Raw genomic sequence first — 23,892 nt, forward strand, 5'->3', positions numbered from 1 at the left:
GGCCTCGGCGCTGCTGTCTACACCAGACACCCAGCACAGCTCCCACACTGCTGGGCACGGCCCGGTGCCAGCAGCAGTACCCCCGGTGCCATCTCATTCAGTAATTAAGGAGGATAATAAACTATGAGGGCACGGTCAGCTGACAGCATCACGCCAGCAGCGGGGGATGGCGGTGGGCTCAAGGTGAGCGCAGCGGTTCCGGGATGGCCGGGAGGATGACGTCTTGTCACGCTACCTCGGGCGAGCGGAGCCGACCTTTTATTGTGTCTCATGACTGCAAAGCCTTTTTATACTGCAGCCAACTTTAACTCTTGATTGCAACCACCCCTCCATCCGCAGGGTAAGGTTAAAGGAACCCAGAGGCGAGGCCAAAGATGAGAGCAAACACCCGAATTCCTGCTGCAGCTGCACAGCGCACGCACCCTTACCTTTGTTGAGCGAGTTTTACTGAAGACGTTCCAGAACCGCAAGGTTTCGTCTCCGGCTCCTGTAACTATGGCCTCCCCGTCAGGGGACATCGCCTACGGCCGAGAGAGCAGCCCTGAGCATCTATCACATTTTTGAGGTTGAAAACAAACCTTCACTGGAATGCATCTGAGAGACTCGACTCGCCTTCCCCATACCAATTACAATCGGGGCTATTCCTCCCCGGATTACAAATGTGCGTTAAGGCAGGAAGCGTGGCAGAGCTGGCAAACGCCACTCGTTAGTCACCTGGGTTGGAATCCACGTCGCCAAACAGTATCAGCAATATTTATCACCTGCCAGGACTCCGCTGGCAGCTCTGCATAACGCAAGCAGGCAGCAGAGATCCGGGTGGACTCACTGCACCAGGTGCTTTGACACAGAACTCGGAAGGCTGAGGGCATCGTGTCACTCCCCGCTTGCAGTTACCCACAAAGCAGTGACCAAGGCTTATGGGAATAAGAAGAGATCCTCGTGCTTCCCTCTGAAGGGTTTTGGCAAGCTCTGCCGTTCATTAATAAAGCCTCACATTTTCATAGCAGTAAATCAAAGTGTCCCTTGCAGGCAAGGAAACCACACACAGAGCTTTTTTCATTGCTCGCGGGGCAACACTCACATCTCCACCAAGACCAGAGGCAGCTTACAGCGCCGCTGCTGGCTCTCATCTCAGCACGTGCTCAGCCAGTTCAGCAGCTACAGAGGTTTCTGGAAAGGCACCCATTACTTACCAGGTATAGGACTCGGTACGAGTGCCCCGTGAGCTTTGCTACTTGGGTGAGCGAGGGGTATTTCCAGACGAGGATCTGGTTCTGCGAGTAGCCGTGGGTGCTCACCTGGAAGGACAGGGGGAAGCAGACGTCGCGTTTCCCCACCACGAGGCAGCTCGGCAGCGGGGGCCGCGCAGTGGAACTCACCAGCTCGTTGGCGTGCTTGGACCAGGCCAGGTTGCACACCTGGGAGCCGGTGTCGATGCACTGCAGGGGCTGCCCCGTCAGCGTGTTCCAGAAGCGGATGCAGCGGTCAGCGGTGCCGCCGCCCGAGGCCAGGAGGCCGTGCTGGTGCGGAGACCAGGCGATGGCTTTGACCGCGGCGAGGTGCTCCGTGTACTGCTGGACGGGGCTCAGGCTGGAGTGGTTCCAGACGAGGAGCTGGCGGAGGGGAGAGATGTGAGCAAACCCACGCTGCAGTCGTGCGCCTGCAACGCCCACGGGGCACGATGTTGCACCGGGATTGACGAGGGTGGTGGGGAAAAGTGACGGCTTCCCACTCAGCCTTGAAGCCCATCTCACCCAGCCACCATGCTTAGCTGAGGAGCCACCGGACCACAGAACTCCTCAGGTTAAGCTCATAAAGCCAAACATATGGCATCACTGAACATCAACTCAAAACCTTTCGTCGTTGGGGCTGTATTGTTCCAAAAACACGCTCAGATTTGTCAGAAGACATTCTGACAAGGAACTCGGTACAACCATGCTGTCACACGTACACTGGGTAAATTCACCACCTAGCAACCCGCTCCAGAGGGCTCTGAACACTGTTTCTTGGGAACAGATGCTTCCTCCATATGGCACTCGGCGAGCTACAACTCTGTGCTCTAGGTATTAGAACTTGCATAGCTTCTAAACTCGGTTTCCTTCTGCATGCATAAACATTATTCACTGTACACCACCTAGACCAAGTCAGGAAGCACAGCTTAGCTTTACTGAACTCAAAACTGAGTCAAGCTATAGATTTAATTAGCCAAATACAGAAGCAAAATTAAATTTGCCTCTTTAATTTGATTAGAGAGAGAGGACTGAGGAGAAGCTTAGCGTGATTTACAGTTGGACGCAGCCCAGCAACTGAAACAAAAGCCCCTCCACAGAGCAGCTTAAAGGAAGGGGGGGGGGGGGGGAGGGCTGGCATTTCTCAGTGAAGATCTAGAGATGCCGAGCCTCACATGAGCAGCTTTGAGCACTGTACCTTGTTATCATTTCCCCCGGAGGCCAGGAGCTGGTGATCTGTCGACCACTTGAGCCCGCAGACCTCCTGCCTGTGGCCCTGCAGCCGCCGCTCTGACTGCAGGGGCGGGGTGCGGATGTCCCTCTGCAGGATCATTCGGTCTCTGCTCCCAGAAGACAGCTGGTCCGCGTTCCATGCCAAGGCACCTGCGACAGAGGGAGAGCATTGGTGTAACAGCCTGTTCTGGGGCCCTGCAGGAGCAGGCAGAACGCAGCTACCGGAGCTGTGAGAGGTTCACAAGAAAAACAACCACCCCAAACCAGCGCTTTAGGAGCGATCCCATCTCATGAGGCAGTAAAGCACAGAACTCAGAAGGTGACTTACAGCCCCAAATCTCACCCCAGTGTGCAGATTCAATGCCTCTGACCAAAAAACAGAAAAGCCGACAACAAAACAGTCCCTGAAATGTAAGGAACTGGAAATCTCAGTGTGAAGCTGCCTGCCTGCAGGGCTGAAAGCGGAAACAGGTGGCAGTGAGAAGAAGTGTTGTAACCAAACTAAAATGCCTCAGACATGGAGGAAACACCTGCTGCAATGAGCACTCAGACACCACCACACCCAAGATCAGAACACCACAATTACTAGGTGGTAACATTTTCAAGGCAGCTCAAGACACAGCGGGATATAAATACCAGTTCTGGTGCTGTTTGAGTTCTGCTATTTCTAGCAGATCCCTGCTAGGAGAAAAGTGGAAAAAAAATCAAGGAGCTAAACATGCAGGAGCCTCCACCTCCCACCTCCTTACCAACTCTGGCCGTGTGTCCCTCCAGCATGGAGAGCTTTTTTCCTGCAGCTGCATCCCAGATCTGTACAAAGCCCTTGTGAGTGCCAACGGCTACCAGGGTCCCCTAGACAAACAGAAAACCATGATCAGCAAAGCTAGTAAGCAGAGACAGATGTAAAACAAAAGCTAGATGCCCAGGAAAAGCCTCAGGATAAATCCCACGGGATGAAAAGCATCCAGAGTTCTTCCATCTTCCATCTTTTCCCTGCTGGAGAGGGCAAGCAGCCTGGCTGGAACGAATTTATTGTCACACTTTTTTTGTCAAGAGCTGGAGAAGTGACCTGGCTCTTTCTCCCTCCCATCTCTCTTAATGAATACCTCAAAATACAAGAGGTTTCTCTCTAGGCCCCCTCATTTAGCAGAGACAGAGTGCAGACAGGAAAACAGGGAATTTGGGGCAGTACAGAAAAATAACCCAAAGAAGCTAAAACTGATGAGGAAGGGCTATGCAGCTACAGTGACAGCATTTGAATTTCAGCTGTCATTACAGATTACGTTATACTGACCCGTTCTGACCAGCCCACGGATGTCACTGAGTCTCCTTCCACAGAGAGATCACACAGCCGGGTCACCTTGAAAATAAGACACCATTAGCTTGAAAATACACCATTAGCTGCCTCCCAAACTAGCCCCCAGTTTGGGACAGAGCATTACAAACACTGAGCCCCTCACACAGTGAGTTCCCTTAGCTCTGACAGCTGCTGTGGCTGGAAGGCACCTCCAGCAACGGGTGCTCTGCAGACACTGGTCTGCATTTACCTGGCTGGTACAAGCACTCCATAGGTAAACACACGTCCCGAGGCCAACGCTGAGGACATTAAGAGAGGACCAGTCCACCAGGTTCAGGTAGAAGTCATCCTGCAGTTCTGGGGCATCCAGCACTTTGAAAGGGATCTTGGAGATCTTCCGAGTCGGTTTTCGGGGCGACCTTAGCAGCTTCTGACTGTTTACAGACACAAAAACAACTACAGGATACCACACATCACAGCAGATTGCACAGACGGATGCAGCTGCTCTTGAAAGCAAATCTACATTTCTACAGAAACAAAAAGAGGCAGCAGAACTCCTTCCAGCAGATAAGACTAGAAGGAATTGGGTTCTGCTTCTGCAAAGGAGCTAAGTAGCAAAAAGTTCAGCTGGCTGCTGACACCCAGACAAGACATCCTGCAGATCTAAGCAGGTTGGACACCTGCAGAAATCCCTAGAGAACTTGACTGTCTGTACTTATTACCTTTCTCAGACTTCCAAAACCAATTCAAGTGGCAATTTTGGTTGCCTTAGAAAGAAACCCTAGAGAACCACACTGAAACCACTGTCCCAACCCTTCCCTTCTTCATGCAGGATCAGTATTACCTTTTGTTGCTGACAGGAGACAAGGAATATGGCGAGACCTCGTTGCCATCATCCGGACTGGAACGTTTTGTGCTGAGGGAATACTGCGTGAAGAAAACACAGCCAGTAAGAACCTCAGCATGTCCAAGAGTGAGAGGATCCCTCACAACACAGGCACCAGTGCCCAGCTATCTCCAACACCCATTGTCAGTTTTTCAGTCTTCTCATTTCCTCCCTGTTCTCAGTGTTCCAAATGCACACACACACACACACACACACACACTTCACCTCCACCGAAGTTTGAAACCTTGATTTGGTCACTTACAGTTTTAGAGTGGGTAAAAAAAGCTTTGTTCCCACTCAGTTTCCTTGCCAGTACAGAAATAGGAAGTACATAGCTCACTACAGTTGTTCATACTGTCTTTACAAGCTAACAGATTTTGGTTCTCAACAACTTACAGCAGTAAAATCACAATACTAACTTGCTTTCGTCAGTGGCTTTACAGAACTGTGTGACACAGACTCACAACTTCCCTTTGTCTGAATGCAACCAACTTACAGTGAAGAGAGACTTCTTCTCTGGAGTGGAAGGCTGCAACCTCCTGTCTTCTGTCTGCGGGTCCTGCACTTTCTCGATCCCTGCTCCCAGGAGCTCGTTCTTCAGCAGGGCAGAGTAAGCAAGGCCATCTGTGAACCCAAACACGAGCTCAGGCTGGGCATTCTGGAGCCACAAGCAGCTCTGCAGAGACTGATAGGAGCACATCTGCCCAGCTTGCACACTCACAGGGCCTCTTAATAAGCCTGGGACTCCAAGTTGGACTTAAGACTAGTAGCGAGCTACTCCTCCTTCCTCTCCGTCAGAAAAGTGCTTTGTGACAATAAATCACAGAACACAAACATGTCCTTGCTTCCCAGATGCCCATCAGTAGCCTGCTGAGGTGACCTGGCATTCACTCCCACAACATGTGCATTTCAGAATGCATTTTTAAGAACACCAGCATGGCTTTTGGCGCAAGCACTGAAGCGCCAGTGTTCACTTGGCTCCTGAAGTTGGCATCAAATGGAAATAAAAGCTGTACGTGGCTGCTAGCGATAGAAAGAAGCTCTCACCTTTGCCATTGTCTGATGTAGCATCCTTCGCTTTTCTGTTCTGACTTGGGGATTTTTCATTTTCCTGAAGGGGGAAAGCATGCAATCACCATACAGAAACCTCTGTGTGTAGAATACCCAACAGAGAGCAGGCTGCCACTGTGGGGCAGAAGATGCACGTTCAGAGCAACCCTTCAAGAGGGTACGAGGCCGTGCTGCAGAAGATACACACAGCAATTCTGCTGTACAAAACATGACACACCACTTCCTCAGTTCAAAGGCTCTGAGCTGCAGCAGAGGGGAGCAGAGCTTACATTTATTCTGTGGAAGTTGATGCTCCAGTTGGCCCCAGCTCTCGAGGGAATGAATCTGTCTCCATGTTTACTAGGAGATGACATTGGAGAATTGGAAGGTGTCAGGGTTCTTCTCATCTCTGCTACCTGAATTAAAGAATGAGAGATATGAAGGAACAAGCGTTGGTCCCAGTAGTGGGGTCTGAGAACCATCAAAGAGGTCACGTCAAAGCTAAACATGCCTAAATAGAAGGGCAAGGCACTTGCTTATCCCCATAACAGAACTGCTAGAGAGGCTAGAGCAGGGCAGGGTGCCTGGTTTGTGAGCTGCAGGTTCCTCACCTGTGGTCACACACGTTTTGATAGAATACTTCATGCTGGAGGGGACTCCCAGCTCACTTCTCCAGCCTGTCAAGCTCCCTCTGGCTGCAGCTCCATCCCAGGTACATCAGCACCTTCCCCCACGCAGGTGGGGCCCATGAACTTGGGGAGCGTGCACCATCTCCCTCCCAGACCACCCACCCTTCATTTCTGCTACGGCAGCGTTAAGGGAGACTGTGCCAAAAGCCTTGCTGAACTCAGTGTAAATGACATTCACTCGCTCCTCTCCTCCAGCAAGTGAAACTGTGCTGTCACAGAAGGCTCTCAGGAGGGTCAGGCATGATTTGTCCGTGTTAAGTTAGTGCTGGCTGCTTCCCTCATGTCTGGAAAGGTTTCCAGAAGGATTTGCTCAGGGACAGAGAAACACTGAGGCTGCCTTCCCCTGCTCTCTAGTGCCCTCTTGGGCTGCTCTGGCCTCCAGTTCTAAGGCTGTTTTATTTGTTAGTCCCCAACATTCACACTCTGCATACAGCTGAGATTAGTTGTTAAAAGGCATCACCATGCTACATAAAAATAACTTAACTCGTTTTTGTAACCCAAACCGAGTTTGTCCGTGTCAAAGCACTGTTATTTGGTTACTCCTAGAACAGCTCAGGAATTCACACCTGCTTACAGCCCAACAACAGGCAGGTTCCCATGCCTTTCAAAGCTCAAGAGAGAGGAAACACAGAGCAGAGCTTAACATCCAGGCTAAGGTGACTCGGCACAGACGTTTGTACTTACGCAAGGCATTGTGTTTTCATTCTGTATGTTGATTTGGCGCAGGAGACGTCTCTCGTAATCCTGGTCCATGCTGGAAGGACAGGGGCTGGGGAGTTCAGCAGCCTCGGGGATTTATGCTCATGAAGTCCAATCAGTAATTAGTCTGCTGCAACAGACACAGGAAGAAAATCCCCCTGAATATTACCACTCCTCACACGGAAGCTGAGGACCAAGCACCCAGCCTCTCCTTTGGCACTTTCCACGTTTCTCCCATATGTTCTTCTCAGAGGCAGCCACCAGACTGAGCAGTAATCAGCTTCCAGCAAACAAAGCCAGCCACCAGGGATGGCATTACTGCCAGCAAACAACTCAGAAGCCTTTGGCATTTTTAAATGAAGGAGATTAGAAACAGATAGTATTAAAAGCCCTTAACGCATCCCGTGGCACTCCTCCTCGTTTTTATCTTACTTCTCACTACCTGTGATCTTCCACATCTATCTTTCAAGCCAGCAGGACCTCTCAAACCAAGGGTTTCCAACCAAATGCATTTTTTACACTGTGAATAAGAGAAAAGCAGCGTGCAGAACCCACAGGAGGTGTGTGACTGGTTAGGGGGATGCCACATATGTGAGGTTTCTTCCCCAGATGGCTCAGCACCGCGATGCAGACAGAGATGTGGATCCCGTTATGCAGCACTGTGCTGCTTTGAGTTCTGGAAACCAATGCACGGGCCCTTACAGCTTCACACACTGCAGTTCCAGACTGTACAAACATGGATTCTAACTCCCTGACCCTGAACCTCACCCTCGAAGGCTGCAGAGAAATGCAACAGCACACCAATAAGATGAGGCCTGTCCTACAAAAAAATCCGTGCTCTTTCTGCCTTCCCAGAGCCTGTGTAAGTCAGTGCAGCCTGCAGACAGCTCCAGGAGCTCCCAAAGCCTGCTGTGCACTCACTGCCACCAGCTCCAGGGCGCCCACATTCCACAAATGCCCACTTCTAGCTGGCTGAATCCAAGCTGGATTTGAGAAGCAAAGTGCTGCAAGGTGCAGCCACAATACTTTTGCCACCTGCCTGCACTCAGCCTTCAGATTCATAGCAGTGCCAGAGCTCGAGATGCTGCAGTTCCATACCAAGTTAGAAGGCAAGTGTTGTGTTATTTGTGCCTTTTTTCCACCTCTGGTGCCACAAAAGACCATCCCCTCCTAGCAGGCTGGAGCCCAACCTGCAGTTCAGTCCGGAGGTGACAAATATTTGATGCTCTGCAACACGTTGCACCTCCATCTGTGCTCACAGACTTCATAGAGCCCCCAGATCAGCTCCCAGCACTGGCCTGAAGCCTTTGTGTCTGCTTCAGCCCTAAACAGACAGCAGAGGGGCTCTGACCAGCAGAGCACAGCACAGCAGAGCTTATGTGAAACACTTGGGGCTGAGCCCTGGATGAAGCACAGGGAGCAAAGAGCTCCACACACAGCATGGACCTGCACGTGCCGGGTAACGCCTTCAGGAAACCAGGGGACAACAGCACCTTTGGAAGAGCCTTTGTGAAAAATAAACAACCCCACGCACCAATAAGCTTCTCTGCATGCCTTTACAAGCCCAGAGGACTTTCACCCACGAAATACCCTTTGCTGCATGACTTCACTTGAGAAGTGTTGTTGTCACCAGTTCTCTTACTCAGCTATCACCGCCACTTGCAGGTTAGATGTTCTCCCAAACCCTCCTTCCCTCCACAGCTGGAAGGAAAAGAAGGGAAGCCGACAAAGTCTGCCACGTTGCGCTCCCAAGACGAGCACACCACTTTCAGCTGTTCACCCTCCGACTCGAACGTGCCCAGAGCTGAATTACAGAGCTCAGATTGACAGAAGAGCAAACCCTCTCCACCGCCGCATGCAGACAGAGCCAGGTCCCCAGCTGAGGGGTTTCCAGGCTTCCTTCCCAGCTTTTATTCACTTAGGAGAATTGCAGGTTTGCTCCTCTCCCTTCCCGGATCACATTTTTCATTCCACACGCATCTCACTGCAGATTACAGCAGTCCGTTCAACGCGCGGGGTTGATCCGAGCAGACACGACAATCACGCACGCAGCGGGGGGTCTCTCCAAAGCAGCATCACCATTAAACCCCTTTTTTTTTTATCGCCTGCAGGCAGCGGTTATTTCTTCCTTTCACCTTTTCACCGCGCCGCTTCATAAAGAAGGGAGCCACGCCTGCTCCCAGGGAAGCTGAAAAAAAGTACAAAGTCTTCAGCAGCACAGGAAGCCACGGGCTGGGAAACACGGGCGGCGTCAGGACGCAAGGCGTGCGTGCTGCGGGGTCACCGCTGTGTCATCCCTCGCCCGTGGGTCAGCAGGCAAGCTCTGCACCCAATTAGCAGGAAGGCTCCTAACAGGTTCACCTCCTATTACAAAGGCAAAACAAACAACAGAGGCCACAGGAAAGAACAAGCAACAACAACAACAACAACAAAACACTCTCTGGTTTTAGAGATGCAATCATTAACAAAGGTACTTGGGATAAAGAGTGTTTGTGCACCTCTTCCTTTTCTGGCTGCTACACAGGCTCCATGAAAGCACGGAGGGCTGCAGCATGGATCAGGTTCGGCCCTGGCAGATCAGGACGGAGAAATATCAGCACCCACCAAGTTCTGTCACTTCCCTCTGCTCCTGCAGACACAGGGAAGCAGGCTCCTGCTCTGCACACAGGCAGAGTGGGAAGGAAGCATCCCTGTGAGGTGCTGCAGGATGCTACGTGCTGCACAGGAGCTGGTCCTGGTGATCTCCTCCTTACTACGCATCGCACAAGGGACACACATCAACGCTGCAGGGCTCTGCTTTGAGACGTCCCTTCTCCCACAGCTTAACCTGTGCCTAAATGCCAGCACCACGTGACCCGTGACCAAAACCCACGCAGCTTCCTCCTGTCACCACAACCCTGCATCCCACCTCTGACTGAAGCTGAGCTGCTGGCAGTGCCAGGCCTCTTAGGATTTGGGGATAAGGAGTCTTACTGAGGGTGGAGTTTATCCACGCTAAGTGTCTGAGACACGCACAACTTGAGGAAGCAAGAGACAAAGATCACTGTGTACATTTCGTAACATTTCCCAGCCCCTTTCAGGCTTTTTTTTTTTTTTTTAGCAGCCTGTATGCTCTGCCCTGCTGTGTATCACACCTGGGGGAGGCAGAGGAAAAGCACATCTCCCCTTCAAGGCCCTGTAAGCTCTGAACAGTAATATGTGCAGCACTTACCAACCCACAGGTGGCCTGCAGATTGTTTTCTACCACAGCTCCTAACTCTGCTCGTTCAGTTTCATTTCTAAACAAAAACAAAAGCCTGCAAAACACATTCACCTGCTTATCTCCCCTTATGCCTCACAACAAAGTTACAGGCAGCTGTTAAGAGCACCAGCGCTAGATAAAAGCTCTGCTTTACCGAAAGCCTCATCATGAGTCAGTGCTCTAAAAGCCAAGATTAAAAATTTACCAGCAACCCTGTCCGTGAACCCCAATGAAGACAGGCAATTCAAAGTGCTTCTAAGCGACTGGAAATGCAGCAGTGCCCCCTGGTTAATTCACTAAAACGGGGCCAAAAGATTCAGAAAATGCAGCGACTTCAGTTGTCAGCCCCAGAATATTCTGCTTCTGCATAAAATAATAGTAATAAAAAAGATCAGTCTTTATTATGAAGTGTTGTTGCCAGCAGGGGAACGGCTCTGCGAGGAACCTTGGGTACAGAACACCAGGCTAGCATCATTAAACACACTAACTCAATAAGACTGAGCACTTCACAAGAAAATGAGCACTATGCCTTCAGGAGAGCTATAAATCACAGGAAATCCATCTGAGCAATAAAGCCCATGGCATCCCTGATGGATGACTCTGCTCTGACAGCTGCCTCCCCCTCTCCCAGTGCACAGGAGATGCTTTTAAGACCTCAACCCTGTAATTCACCCAATGTATGAACTATTTCCCCTTTGGAAAGCATCATCTCATTAAAAAATAATAGCGAAGGGCACAGAGCATAGCTCAGCTCCCTCAGACCACTAAAATCTATCAGAAGACCAGCTGTACAGCCCCAGCTTTTGCTGCACGTACACACGCAGCTCCCGACCACAGTTTTTGTTGCTGCTTTGTCGTTATCTCACCAGAGCACACACCATAACAACCTCGGCTGCCATTCACCACCGTGATATGATCGCGGGAGCTGTCTCACAGCAGCAGAGCCGCCCTCCAGGGCTGGCCAAGCCCTCGCAATGAGGCAGCAGAGGGCAGCTACACGAAGGGTGTACTTCGGGCAGGTCAGACAGATGCTACACACCACACCGAGGGGACAGATACACTGTCTGTTAACGAGCGCACCCGATGAGGGGAGCACTGACCACGCAGAGTTCTGCGGGCTGAGGTGGGCAGAGGCTCAAACCGCCAACGGCCTGCAGCCCCACACGCAGCTCTGTGCCAGGAGCCCGTGGAGCCGTAGGATGATTTCTGAGCTCTCCCACTGAAGCTCAGCCTCACCCCGCCATGTTTGGGCCACAAAGGAGGGGCACAGCGCTACTGCCAGGCCCCTCGGGGCACAACACGGGGGCAGGAGCGGGGCACAACACGGGGGCAGGAGCGGGGCACAACACGGGGGCAGGAGCGGGGCACAACACGGGGGCAGTCCCCGCCCGGCCCCGCCCCTCCAGGCCCCGCCCTTCGACAGCCCGCCCCTCCGGGGCCCACATCTTCTGGGAAAACGGGCGGCCACAGTCAGCCGCAGGGGCCCGCCCCGCTCGGACCCGCTCCCCAGACCCGTGAGGCCGCCCCGGGCCCGGCCAGCAGCCCCACCCGCCTACCTGCCCGCCGGGCTCGGCCCCGCTCCGCCTCCGCCTGTCACCAGCGCCGGCCCCAGCGCTCCCGCAATATGGCGGCCGCTCCCGGCCGGAAGTCCCGCCCCTCAGCGCGGGGCACGACGGGAGCGCCCCGTCCGCCCGTTCGAATGAATACAGGAAGTGCCCGCAGGCGTTGCCATGGCAACGGTGCGGCCTGCTCCGATCTCGCGGGGCCTCGGCGGGGAGCGTTCCCACCCCGTCCCGTTCCGCCTCATTCCGCTGCCGGGCTGTGTTTAAAACAAGCACTGATAAACGAGAAGCTAAAGAGAGCCTCAATCATTTCCTTAAAATAAAACAAAATAACACGGAGCGAGTGACGGAAGCCCCAGGGTGCCCCCCTCGGGCTGCCCGCAGCGGGCCCTGCGCCGTCCCCGGGCTCCTAGAGGCCGTACCGAGGCGGCACCGCCCCGCCGTGACCCCGCGGCCGATCACTTCCAGGGCGGCCCCGGCTCCCGATTTGAAAATGCAGGAGCGGCTGCTGGTGCTGCTGTGCGCGTTGGCGCGGCGGGCGGGCGGGCGGCGGAGGGCTATGGCGGGGCGCTGGGACGGGCCGCAGCGCCGAGCGTGGCTCCGCCACTACTACAGCCAGCGGCAGAAGCGGCTGATGACGGTGAGGGACGGCGGGGGGACGCGGAAATGGGGACGGAGAGGTGGGGAGGCGTGGAGGTCACGGGGACACAAAGGACAGGGGGGTGTGGAAAATAGGACGTAAGCCTGAGGACGAAGGGGAGGGGATGTAGAGGGTGTGGGGACACAGAGATGACAAAAAATGGGACGTGGTCAGTGGGGTGGGGGGGGGTACAGATGAAGGAAGGGGCGTAGGGACACGAGGGATGCAGAGGTCACAGGGACACAAAGGACAGAGGACATGGGGATGGTGAAATGGGGAATGTGAGCCTGGGCACTAAGGGATGCAGAGGGCACAAAAAATGGGACACAGTCAATAGGGGATGCGGGGAGGGCACAGTGGCATAAAAGAGGGGACGTGGGGGACATAAAAGATGGGGGACCAGAAGGATAAGGGACAGTGGGGAAACAGGTCACAGGGACACAAATGGTGGGGATGGGGATACAAGTGACAGGGGGGGACACAGAAGAGGGGGAATTTGAGGATGAAGGGCAGGGGTTGCAGAGGGCGTGGGGATACAAAGGACACAGGGGTTGCTAAAAATGAGATATGACTGTTGGGGGACATGAGGACATAGGGAGATGTAAGATGGGATGTGGGGGACACAAATAATGGATACAAAGGACAAGGGACAGGAAAGACAGAGGGGACACAGGTCACAGGAACACAAAGGATGTGGACTGGGGGGACAAAAAGGACTGGGGACCTGAAGGACGTGGAGATGAGAGCCTGGATGCAAAGGACAGCATGCAAAGGTTAGAGGAAGCAGAGAATGTAGGAATATAAAGGAGAGGGAACATGTAAGACACAGGGGTCACAAAAATGGACAGGGACACAGTGAGATAAAGGGTAGAAGATGGGGAACACAAAGGATGGTGAACAGGAAAGACACAGGACACAGAGATCACAGGAACTCAAAGGATGGGGACAGGAGGGGCACAAAGGACAGGTTCCTGGGGTTTCCCAGAAGATTTGACTCCTCTGCAGCAGGCCCTGGAGCCCAGGGCCATTGGACATCCCTTCACTCTGCACTGCTTGAGATTGCTTTGTCCTCAGAGGGCAAAATAAGGTGGGCTGGGGGGGGTATTAGAGATATGGAACAGCTGTCTCATGGCCCCATGGTCTCCCCACAGCTCCTGATCGCTCGCCGGAGGAGATCCAGCTGCTACTTCTATCCCCGTGCCTGGCCCAGCCTGCGGGGTGCAGACTGGTGGGAGCGAGTGGTCCTGAAGGAATTCGGCCCCCAGGACTGGTTGGAGAAGTTCCGCATGTCCCGGGAGACCTTCTTCTACATCTGCAACCGCCTGCGGCCAGGGCTGGCCCCGCACAGCGCCCACTTCCACCCCGCGCTGCCCCTGGAGAAGCGAGTGGCTGTGGCCCTGTGGCACCTGGCCACCAACGTGGAGTACCAGACTCTCAGCCCGCTCTTTGGCGTCGGGCCCTCCACTGTGCAGACGTGCGTGCGGGAGGTGAGTTACGCTGTGGTCCTGCTGCTGAAACCCCTCTACCTCCGTCTGCCCGATGAGAAGGAGCTGGAGAACATGGTGCGCATCTTCCGCACCCGCTGGGGCTTCCCGCACTGCATTGGCGCCCTGGACAGCCTGCACATCCCCATCAACCCCCCGCTGCGTCTGAGTGCCGATTACTGCAACGGGCAGGGCTGGCACTCCATCCTCACCCAGGCCACCGTGGATGGGCTGGGCCAATTTTGGGACGTCTCCACCGCTTTTCCCGGCAGCATGGAGAACAGCGCGGTGCTGGAGAGCTCCAGCCTCTGGGTGCTGGCTAAGGAGGGCCGGCTGTGCCCCAACCCGCCCAAGGACTTCATGGGCAAGGCACAGAAGTACGTGCTGCTGGGCGACGCCACCTACCCCTTGCAGGACTGGATCCTCAAGCCCTACCAGGAGGATGAGAACCTCACCCAGCGGCAGCTGCAGTTCAACTACCGCCTCAAGCGGGCGCACAGCGTGATCGAGAACGCCTTCCTGCGCCTGAAGGCCCGCTGGCAGATCCTCCTCAAGTGTGATGACTGCAGCCTGGAGCTGCTGCCCACCCTTGTTCTGGCCTGCTGCATTCTGCACAATGTCTGCGAGGCGCACGACAACCCCTTCAATGAGGAGTGGCTGGAGGGCACTGAGCCCACTGAGCTGCCCAAGCCTTGCCAGCCCGCGCCTGCCGCCATGGAGGATGGCCGGGCTGAGCAGGTGCGTGAACTGATGTGCCAGTACTTTGAGAACTGTGGGGAGGGCTGATGGCTGCAGGGGGGACACACCGTGCTCCTCCTTGGACCCTCTGGGTCGGTGCCAGCCCCTCGGTTCACATTGGATTTTGCTTCTCAGTTGCAGGCAGTGGGATGTATCTCACACCTGGACTATCTCTGCTGGGATTTGACCAATGTAGTGATGTGCTCTGTGCTGTGTGAATAAAGTGGGGTCACGATTTGGCTGGGGAGAGGGTGGTCAGGTCATCCCATCGCCGGGCATGGCTGCAACCCTAATGCTGACTGGACTCAGGCTGGAAGTGAGGAGGCAGACCTCTAAAGCGCAAAACCCATTGTGCAAATGTGTGCAGAGGGGGAAGGGGAGGAGGAGGCAGAGCAGTGACTTGCTGAGAGCTGGCACCAGGCTGGGAATGCAACTGCACCTGCAAACCCAGCTCTGCAGGGCTAAAACATGCTGGGGGTCTGCGCCCTGTCCCACTGTACTGCCGTGCAGGGAAGCACGCAGCTCTGCTGCTATCAGCTGAGAAATCGTGCGATGGCGGCTGAGCCCCCTGGCATGTTGCTTTGCAGTGCCAAGGCAGGGCCGGGAACAGACACCTTCCTCAGCACTTTGTTCCAGGCGGTGGGCGGGGGAGCAGCTTGGGCATGCCTGGCTGCGCCAGCCTTCCCACGGGGACAGATCCGGGCTTGGGGGGCAGTGGGGGGGCTGCCACGTCCCCATGTTGGCTGCAGCCCCGAATCTTCTCCCTCCTGGCACCCGCTATGCTGAGGGCTGCTCACCGGCTGTCAGCATTGGATGAGGTCTGCTTGCAGCCTGTCCCATTTTCGCATGTGCATTTTGCAGCCAAAATGTGATGGTGCATAGCCAGGAGGTGGTACCTTCATGTTGGGAGCATAGGAGAAGCGCTGCAAAGCTCCCTGCGAGGGGCTCAGCACCCCCAGCTTTGTGCCATCTCATGCCAGCGATGGAAGATCAGGATCCCCAGGAGAGGGGTGGGTGGGAAGGCACAATAGGGAGCACTTTTACATCCCATAGTAGAAGATTGGGAAAGACCCTAGTGTGCAGAGCTCAGAGCAGGAATGCACATACTGCTGGGTGCCTGCAGAGCAAAGGCCAGGGCCTGGATCACGCTGGGCTCAGAAGTGCCCTTTGCTGAGTGCATGGTCCAGGCAGGGAAGGGAAAATGGTGATTTCTTCTTCTGTGTTTGGGCCATGGAGCAGAACCGGGGACTGCCGCAGGTTGCAGTGGAGCACCCAGAGGTCATGGGGATGCTGGAGGGAATCATGGCGAAGGGATCATGGGGCAGCCTAGAAGCCATGAGGTGCTCTCATGGGGCAGCCCTGGGGAGCCATAGCATCTATGGGGAGCAGTGGGGCAGCCTACAGCCCACGGAGCAGCGTCACGGATCAGGAGCAGCGTCACGGATCAGCAGGCCTCCCGCACCCTATGTGTGCCCTGTTGCCACTGCGCATGCGCCACCGCTGACCTCGTTCCCCGTCCGCTCCCACTTCCGCTGGGGGCGGTCCCATCGCCCCTAACCGGAAGAGCGGTGGTAGGAGCTTCCGGCGTGGTCACGTGGGGAGCATCATGTCGGCGCATGGTGAGTGCGGGTCCGGCGCGGTTCAGGGCCCGGCTCGTTGCGAGTCTGCGTCGCTCTGGTTCCGGCCCGGTTGAGGGCCCGGTCCCGGTCCCGGTCCCGGTCCCGGTCCCGGTCCCGGTCCCTCTCGGGGATCTCATCCGGCCGGGTGCGCTTCCAGCGCTACCCCCGTCCCGTGGGCCCGAGCTAGGGGGCCGAGGCCCATAACCGCGCAGGGCCGGATTACTCTCGGGCCCATCACCGCGCCGGGGCTCACTCGGACCCCTGGGATCCTTTCTTTACACAGGATCGTGAGCAGAGAGCCGTGACCCCGCGCCTCCCAACATGGTGACCGAGGAAGAGGTGTCCGCCATCGGCCGCACGCTGCTGGATGCTGCCCAGCCGCTTCCCGTCCGCTTCCGCGCCCTCTTCACCCTCCGCAACCTGGGCGGCCCCGCGGCCATTGACTGCATCGTGCGGGCCTTTACCGACGGCTCGGCGCTGCTGAAGCATGAGCTGGCCTTCTGCCTGGGCCAGATGCGGGACCGTGCCGCCATCCCCGCGCTGCTCAGCGTGCTGCAGGACAGCCAGCAGGAGCCCATGGTCCGGCACGAGGCAGGTATGGCACTAGAGAGCACCGAGTCGCGGTGTGCCACACGCTGAGTGCCGCAGAGCATGTCGCCATATCTCCTGGCCCAACCGGTTGGCCAGGCCTTGTCTCCTCGCTGGCCGTTGTCATGGCGGTGGTTTTTGGGGAGGAGGAGGATCTGACCACGAGCCAGCAGTGTGCCCGGGTGGCCAAGAAGGCCAATGGCATCCTGCTTGTGTCAGCAGTAGTGCAACCAGCAGGAGCAGGAGCTGATCGTCCCCCTGTGCTGAGCTCTGGTGGGGCTGCAGCTCAGTGCTGTGCTCAGTGTTGTGTTCCTCACTACAAGAAAGACATTGAGGCGCTGGAGTGTGTCCAGAGCAGAGCGACGGAGCTGTGAGGGGTCTGGAGCACAGTGCTGTGGGGAGCGGCTGAGGGAATGGGGTGGGGCGATCTGGAGAAAAGGAGGCTCGGGGGACACCTCAGTGCTCTCTCCAACTCTGTGAAAGGAGGTCGTGGTGAGGGGGGGACAGCCTCTGCTCCCAAGTAGCAGTGATAGGATGAGAGGGCATGACCAGGGGAGGTTCGGGTGTGGATATTAGGGAAAATTTATTCTCTAAAAGAGTGGTGATGCACTGGCACAGGCTGCCCAGGGAGGTGGTGGAGTCACTGCCTCCGGAGGTGTTCAAGAACCATGGATGTGTGGCTCTGAAGGATGTGGTTAGTGGGCATGGTGGGGGTGGGCTGACAGGTGGAGTTCATGATCTTAGAGGTCTTTTCCAACCTTTTATGATTTTGGGGTGTTGGAGTAGGGCTGCGTCCCTGAGGCTCTGCTGGGGTTCTCACACCGGTCAGTGCTGGGGACAGGGGACACCCTGAGACGTATCCCCACCTGCTGACATCTCCTTTCCTCAGGTGAGGCCCTGGGTGCCATTGGGGACCCCGAGGTGCTGGACGTCCTGAGGCGCTACTCGGAGGATCCCGTGGTGGAGGTGAGGCTGCCAGGGTGTCAGTGCCGTGGGGTCAGCACTGTTGACATGTGAGGGTGACACCAGGGACCAGAGGGTGACACCAAGGACTGGAGACACAATCTCTGTCAGAGCAACACAGCTCTGCTGCTCAGGGAAGCCCTGTGCTTGCTCCCAGCCCTGTGCGGTGCCACCACACCGTAGTCCACACCGTGTCCCCGTCCCCACAGGTGGCAGAGACGTGCCAGCTGGCCGTCAGGAGGCTGGAGTGGCTGCAGGAGCACGGGGAGGAGCCGGGCACCAGCCCTTACCACTCGGTGGATCCCGCTCCCCCCGCCGAGGAGACGGATGTAGCCACGCTGCGCCAAGCGCTCCTGGACGAGTCGCTCCCGCTGTTCGACCGCTACCGGGCCATGTTCGCCCTGCGGAACCTGGGGGGCCGCGACGCTGTGCTGGCACTGGCTGATGGTAAGGGCCGGGGGGCTGTCTGCTCGCTGTGGGTCAGCGCAGGTTAATCCACCATTGGATTTCCCACATCCAGGGCTGCACTGTTGCTTCTATTGCTGCCTGCCCCCCTACTCGCAAAGTGCTCGGTGCTCTCTGGTGTCTCACAGTCCCCTCTCCGTCTCTGTGGGATTTGCCAGGCTGAGCCGGTGTTTCCTGGTACTGGGGACCTGCTTCCTCATCCTGGAGGGGCTGAGGCCATCCAGCCTCACCCTGGGTTTTGGAAGTTATTCTGCAGAGGGGCATGCAGATGTCCTGAAAGGAAAGGGGGCAGAGCACAGCCCGTGGCCCTGCTGGTTCCCCTCTGCAGCCCCAGGGAAGCTGGCGGTGCTCTCCAGCATCAGTGTGAGCCAAGGGCTCGGAAACCCTGTGCCGTGGCTTCACCATCCCACAGCAGGAGGGCTGTTAGGGCGTGGGGCAGTCAGCACTGGGGCAGTGTGGGGACAGGCAATGGTGCTTGACTGCGTCCCCTTCCCCCAGAGCCCCGCAGGTCTGGAGAAAGGCAGCCCCCACTGTCCACCCTAGGGCTTCCTCTGCCCCACAGCATTTGGATCTGGGGCTCAGCTCACATTTGGGGGGACTCACTCTCACCTCCTCTTGCAGGGCTCCGTGCCGGCAGCGCTCTCTTCCGCCACGAGATCGGGTACGTGCTGGGCCAGATGCAGGACGAAGCCTGCGTCCCACAGCTGACTGCTGCGCTGCGCAGCCGCGCCGAGAACCCCATGGTACGGCACGAGTGCGCCGAGGCGCTGGGCTCCATCGCCCGGCCCTCCTGCCTGGAGACCCTGCGCGCCTTCGCCCAGGACGAGGAGCGGGTGGTGCGGGAAAGCTGCGAGGTGGCTCTGGACATGTACGAGTATGAGAACGGCCCCCAGTTCCAGTACGCCGACGGGCTGTGCAGGCTGCAGGCCTGAGCCCAGCTGGGCCTGCTGCTTCCTTCCCCCGGGCCCGCTTTCCCTGTTCGCCTCCGTCAGCGCGGATCCGTGGTGGAGGCGGAACTGGGTTTGCTCTCTGGCACAATTACAGCCGCCATCTGCATCCAAATCCAGGCTGAGCTTCTACTTGCTCCCCGTTTCCTGGATCTGCGCCGTTCCCCGCCCGCAGCCTGGCTCAGGGCTTGGAGTGGGTGGGCTCGTGCTGCATGTCGGAGCCCATCGTGGCGCCTCGGAGCGAGCGGGCTTCGCTTCCCCCACCTGAACTCCGCTGGAGGGGTCGGGGCTGGCTCCAGGCACCGGCTCTGGTTGGGTTGGAGCTGTGCGATTCCTCGAAATTGCCCTCGGTGCTGGTGCCGAGCCGGGTTCCTCCTCACCTCCGCAGCTGCTGGAGGAGCCCTGTGGGTTTGGCCTCTCCTGTCGGGGCAGGCTGGCTCTGTGCTCACAGCAGCCTTTGCCCTGGGATGGGGCTCATTTCATGGCACGGCGCGGGAGATTTGGCCGCAGTTTTTCTTTCTGCAGGGAATGGCGCTGCCATGAAGGCTCACAGGGTGAGGCAGAGCCTGCCTGGACTTCCCCCTGCATTTAACCAGATCTGGAGGGTTGCCGCTGCCGGCTGCTGCCAGCACCCAGCGCCCAGATCAGTGGGGCACGTGTGGGGCTGGGAGGAAATAAAGCAGAGGCCTTGGGTGCAAGCCGAGCCACTGTTCAGCACCCGCATGGCTGGAAGGGTCCGGCCCTGGCTGGGGTTCCCTGGGCCTGCATCCACAGGGAGGGGGACACAGCGTGGGCAAAGAGCCCCCCCCAGCCCCGTGGGTGAGCTCCCCATAGTGCTGCAGTGAGCAGTGGCTCCGCATCCTGCTGACGGTGCTTTCCCCTTGACCAAAGTCTCTGTGAGTCACTGCTCGATCCTCTTAGCACGTAAAGCTGCTGTTCCACGCAGTGTTGTCCCCGGGGGTGGGGGCAGTGGGAGCCCCAGTGCTGTCCCACTCTCCTCCAACCCAGGACCCCATGAAGGGGGGGGGTCTTTGTGGGGACAAAACGTTGGATCACCCAATGTGTGCTGTCACAGAGCTTGCCTCTTTCACCCCACGCAGACCGCAGCACTGCTGGGCTTTGGGTACCACCGTGCCCTGTGAGGGCAGGGGATGGGGCAGGGATGTGGGACGTGGACACAGGACATGGGACGTGGACGTGCTGTCTCCCCATTGCGAGGTGATGGGCTCCTTATCAGCACGCAGGTGGGAGCGCTGCGCGGCGATTACCGCCGTGTTGGCCCCTGGTTACCGCACTGCTCCAACCCTTGCTCTCTGCCTCCGACGCTCCCATGTGTGCACGGCGCTGAGCGAGCAGGAGCGGTGCCAAATTTTTTGCCTCTCCTCCTCGTTCCTCCTGCAAAAAAAAAAAAAACGCTGAGCGAGCAGGAGCGGTGCCAAATTTTTTGCCTCTCCTCCTCGTTCCTCCTGCAAAAAAAAAAAGAAAAAGAAAAAAAAAAAAATCTCGACTCCTTCAAACGCTTTTTAAGTCCGAGTTGGAACCAATCCGGCATTTTTGTGGCTGGGATCTGGCGTGGGCGCAGCAGAGCCGGGATGTGGAGGAGGCACTGAGCCTTGCACCTCTGGCCCTGTTGGGGGGAGGAGGTTGGGGTTGTTCCAGAGGTTCTGGGGCTGCTTCGTGCCCCCCCTGGTCCCCAGCCCTGCTGCGAGGGCACCGTTTCGAGCAGCTCTGAGCACTGCTGTGCGTTTCACACCATCTGCTCCGAGCTTTCGGGGCCAGAGTGCGGGGATTTAGGCAGCTGCGGGTTGGGAGTGAGCCCACCCCACCCCTCCTGCATGGGGATTCTCTGCGGCCCATTCCCCCTCTTACAGGGATGCCCATCCCCCGCAGCACTGCCCCACGTGTGGATTTCGGGGATCCCCGAGGCTCCTCTGTCTGCCCCTCAGTGCTCAGCCCCCCCCCGCCGTGCCCGGATTACCGCGCTAAGCTCCTTCCCGCGGGCACTCTGCCCTCGGTGCCATCCATCTCCCAGCACAGGGACAGCGGGGACACGGGGACCCTGATGCCGCTTGTCCCCTGCGTCCCCCCACGCAGTGACAGCCAGCGATGGCTCTGCCGGGGGTCCCGGTGCCCCGACACCTGCTGCAGTCCCCCCCCGAGGAGGATGGGGTGCTGTACGTGGAGTACAAGCCCCCCGCCCTGGACAGCATCCGCCTGCCCCGCTACGTGCTCTACCTGCTGATGGCCGTCTCCCTGGTGCTGGTGGTGGCATACGCCATCGTGGGGCACCTCATCAAGGACCTGGTGCACGACTTTGCCGGTGAGCAGTGGGAGGGGGACGCGGGTGGGGGTCCCCGAACCCGTATGGGAAGTGGGGCAATGGGAATGGGGTGGCCAAAGGGGCTGGTTTTTTTTGCCCCAAAATGGATGCAGGATGAGGCTCTCCGTGCACAACCCGGGGTTCGGCTGCGGCGCTTTGTGTTGGGGAATCACCATGCAGGGCACGGGGTGTGGGGAGGGGGACACGCTGCTGACAAAGCTCTGTCCCCACAGATTGGGCATTCGGACCCAAAGCGGAGGAGGAGAAGGCAGTGATGGGCGAGGGGAGCGCGCCCGAGGCGGAGGACGGGGCTCGGGGCGAAGGTGTTGGGGCGCTGCCGGGCATGGAGGCCCCCTCGCCGCTGCTCTCCGCCGCCCCACGCAGCTCCATCTCCTTCGTGGATCCCCGCAAGAAGCGGTTTTTCTAGGGGCACAGGGCTCCGTGCCCGTCCCCCCCGTCTCCGTGTGCGTATCTCGGGGCCGCTATCGCGCCGCGCCCCAATAAATCCCCGCTGTGCCCTCGGGGGCCCCGACCTTCGCACGGGAGTGCACGTGGGCACGGGACAGACACAAGGATGTGCGGGCAGACGCGTGGACGCGGATGGGGGCTCGGATACATGGACCCCGATGTGTCCCCAGGTGTGGGTGCCGATGGGGCAGTGCTCCAATGGGTGTCCCCAAGATGGGTTTGGTGGGGACATAGCACCCATGAGCCCCACTGTGCTGCAGGAGGGGCACAGACCCCCCCTCACTCCAGGACAGGGCCCCCATCCCCAGGCTCCACCTGCACCCCATGGGCATTTCCCACAGGAGGGGCCCCTGCACAGCCCATGCATCACCTGGGGGTGCTACCACCCCTCCCCCACCTCAATAACCTCTGGGGGAAGGAGGGGGGCAGAGCGGAGCTGCCTGTGATAAGGCCTTGGTGATAAGAGCACCAACAGCACATGGGTGTGGCATGGGCACTGCTTGGGCACGTGATGGGCAGAGGGGGAGAGTTGGCACCGGGCTGGGAGGGCCCTACACCCGTCCATCCGTCCATGCGTCCACCTGTCCATCCATCCACCTGTCCATCCACCCACCCATCTTCCTGTCCATCAGTCTGTCCACCACTCTTCCATGTTTTCACCTATTCATCCATCCTCTCACACCTTCATCTGTCCATCCACCCATCCACCCATCTGTCCTTCATCCACCCATCTGTCCTTCCATCCATCCATCTTTCCTTCCATCCACCCATCCAGCCTTCCGTCCGTCCACCCACCCATCCTTCCTTCCTTCCTTCCTTCCTTCCACTCATCCATCCATCTGTCCTTCTTTCCTTCCTTCTTTCCTTCTGTCTACCCATCCTTCCATCCATCTGTCCATCCATCCACCTACCTACCCTTCCATGCATCCACCCCCCGGCCCCTCCATCCCTCAGCCCACCCGCTCACCCTTCCCTCCCTCCATCCATCCGTCCGTCCATCCCTCCTTCCATCCCTGAGGGTCCCACTGGTGCCGGTGTCAGTGGAGCAGCAGTGCCACCACCCAAGGGTTAAGGGATCGGCGTTGCCATGGCGTTGGTGGCACTTGCCCTCCTGAGCCCAATAAAAGCCGCCCCTTGGCCCCGTGCAGGGCGCAGCGCTGTGCAGGGCGCAGGATCCGTCCCGCGATGCCGCGTGTCCCGCAGCTCCCAGTGCTGCTGCTGCTGGCGGCCCTCACTGCCACCGCCCGGGGACAGGAGGGTGAGTGCCACCCGCTGCCATCCCACCCCCCCAGTGCCACATTCTGGGGTCAGGGTGACAGGATTTGGGGGATGAGGGGGGGGTTGTTCTCCCATGGGGTGGGTTGGTGGTGCTGAGGGGGGCTGGGCACCCTGCTGCCCCCACTGCCCCCGCTGCCCCCCAGCACTGAGCTCGGAGCGCTGAGGTCGCTGCACCCAGGGTGGAGAGCGCTGTCCCCTGCAGGAGAGGTGTCCCCTGATGCTGCCACCATTGTTGTCCCCATCCCCATCCATGTCCCCACCGCTGTCCCCGTCCTCACTCCTGTTCCCATCCCTGTCCCCATCCCCATCGATGTCCCTTGTCCCCATCACCCTGTCCCTGTCTCCATTGCTGTCACCACTGACATCCCTATCCCAATTACCTGACACCACTCCTGCCCCCATCCCTACTGCTTTCCCTCTTCCCATTGCTGACCCTGACCCCTTCCCTACCCCTGTTCCCATTCCCTGTCCCCATCTCTATCCCCATCCCTGTCCC

At 57.5% G+C, this 23,892-nt stretch overlaps 3 protein-coding genes across 4 annotated transcripts in view; 2 read left to right on the forward strand and 1 right to left on the reverse strand.

The window, feature by feature from the left end:
* Positions 1 to 12,017, reverse strand: part of FZR1 (fizzy and cell division cycle 20 related 1) — a 14,309-nt gene extending 2,292 nt beyond the window's left edge. The window contains exons 1-13 of one of the 2 annotated variants that reach the window (XM_021378611.1): positions 11,881 to 12,017; positions 7,069 to 7,213; positions 5,986 to 6,111; positions 5,693 to 5,756; positions 5,142 to 5,269; positions 4,604 to 4,686; positions 4,010 to 4,193; positions 3,757 to 3,822; positions 3,212 to 3,314; positions 2,428 to 2,612; positions 1,380 to 1,613; positions 1,194 to 1,298; positions 429 to 521 (exon numbers count right to left, since the gene is read on the reverse strand). In XM_021378611.1, the coding sequence (XP_021234286.1) occupies positions 429 to 521; positions 1,194 to 1,298; positions 1,380 to 1,613; positions 2,428 to 2,612; positions 3,212 to 3,314; positions 3,757 to 3,822; positions 4,010 to 4,193; positions 4,604 to 4,686; positions 5,142 to 5,269; positions 5,693 to 5,756; positions 5,986 to 6,111; positions 7,069 to 7,137 (1,440 nt within the window). In that variant the 5' untranslated portion in view covers positions 7,138 to 7,213; positions 11,881 to 12,017. The remainder of the gene's footprint in view (positions 1 to 428; positions 522 to 1,193; positions 1,299 to 1,379; positions 1,614 to 2,427; positions 2,613 to 3,211; positions 3,315 to 3,756; positions 3,823 to 4,009; positions 4,194 to 4,603; positions 4,687 to 5,141; positions 5,270 to 5,692; positions 5,757 to 5,985; positions 6,112 to 7,068; positions 7,214 to 11,880) is intronic. The other variant, XM_021378612.1, reaches the window with a different exon arrangement.
* On the forward strand, positions 11,887 to 15,052 carry LOC110388879 (protein ANTAGONIST OF LIKE HETEROCHROMATIN PROTEIN 1-like). Its single transcript, XM_021378613.1, has 2 exons — positions 11,887 to 12,526; positions 13,678 to 15,052. Exons 1-2 carry the CDS (start codon positions 12,380 to 12,382, stop codon positions 14,794 to 14,796), a joined length of 1,266 nt encoding a protein of 421 aa, XP_021234288.1. The 5' UTR covers positions 11,887 to 12,379; the 3' UTR covers positions 14,797 to 15,052.
* DOHH (deoxyhypusine hydroxylase) lies at positions 16,250 to 19,445 on the forward strand. Its single transcript, XM_021378621.1, has 5 exons — positions 16,250 to 16,367; positions 16,651 to 16,962; positions 17,845 to 17,921; positions 18,128 to 18,365; positions 19,005 to 19,445. The coding sequence occupies exons 2-5, from the start codon at positions 16,689 to 16,691 to the stop codon at positions 19,313 to 19,315; spliced, it is 900 nt and encodes a 299-aa protein (XP_021234296.1). The 5' UTR covers positions 16,250 to 16,367; positions 16,651 to 16,688; the 3' UTR covers positions 19,316 to 19,445.

This window comes from Numida meleagris, chromosome 27, assembly GCF_002078875.1.
Source record: "Numida meleagris isolate 19003 breed g44 Domestic line chromosome 27, NumMel1.0, whole genome shotgun sequence".
Taxonomy (NCBI): Eukaryota; Metazoa; Chordata; class Aves; order Galliformes; family Numididae; genus Numida; species Numida meleagris.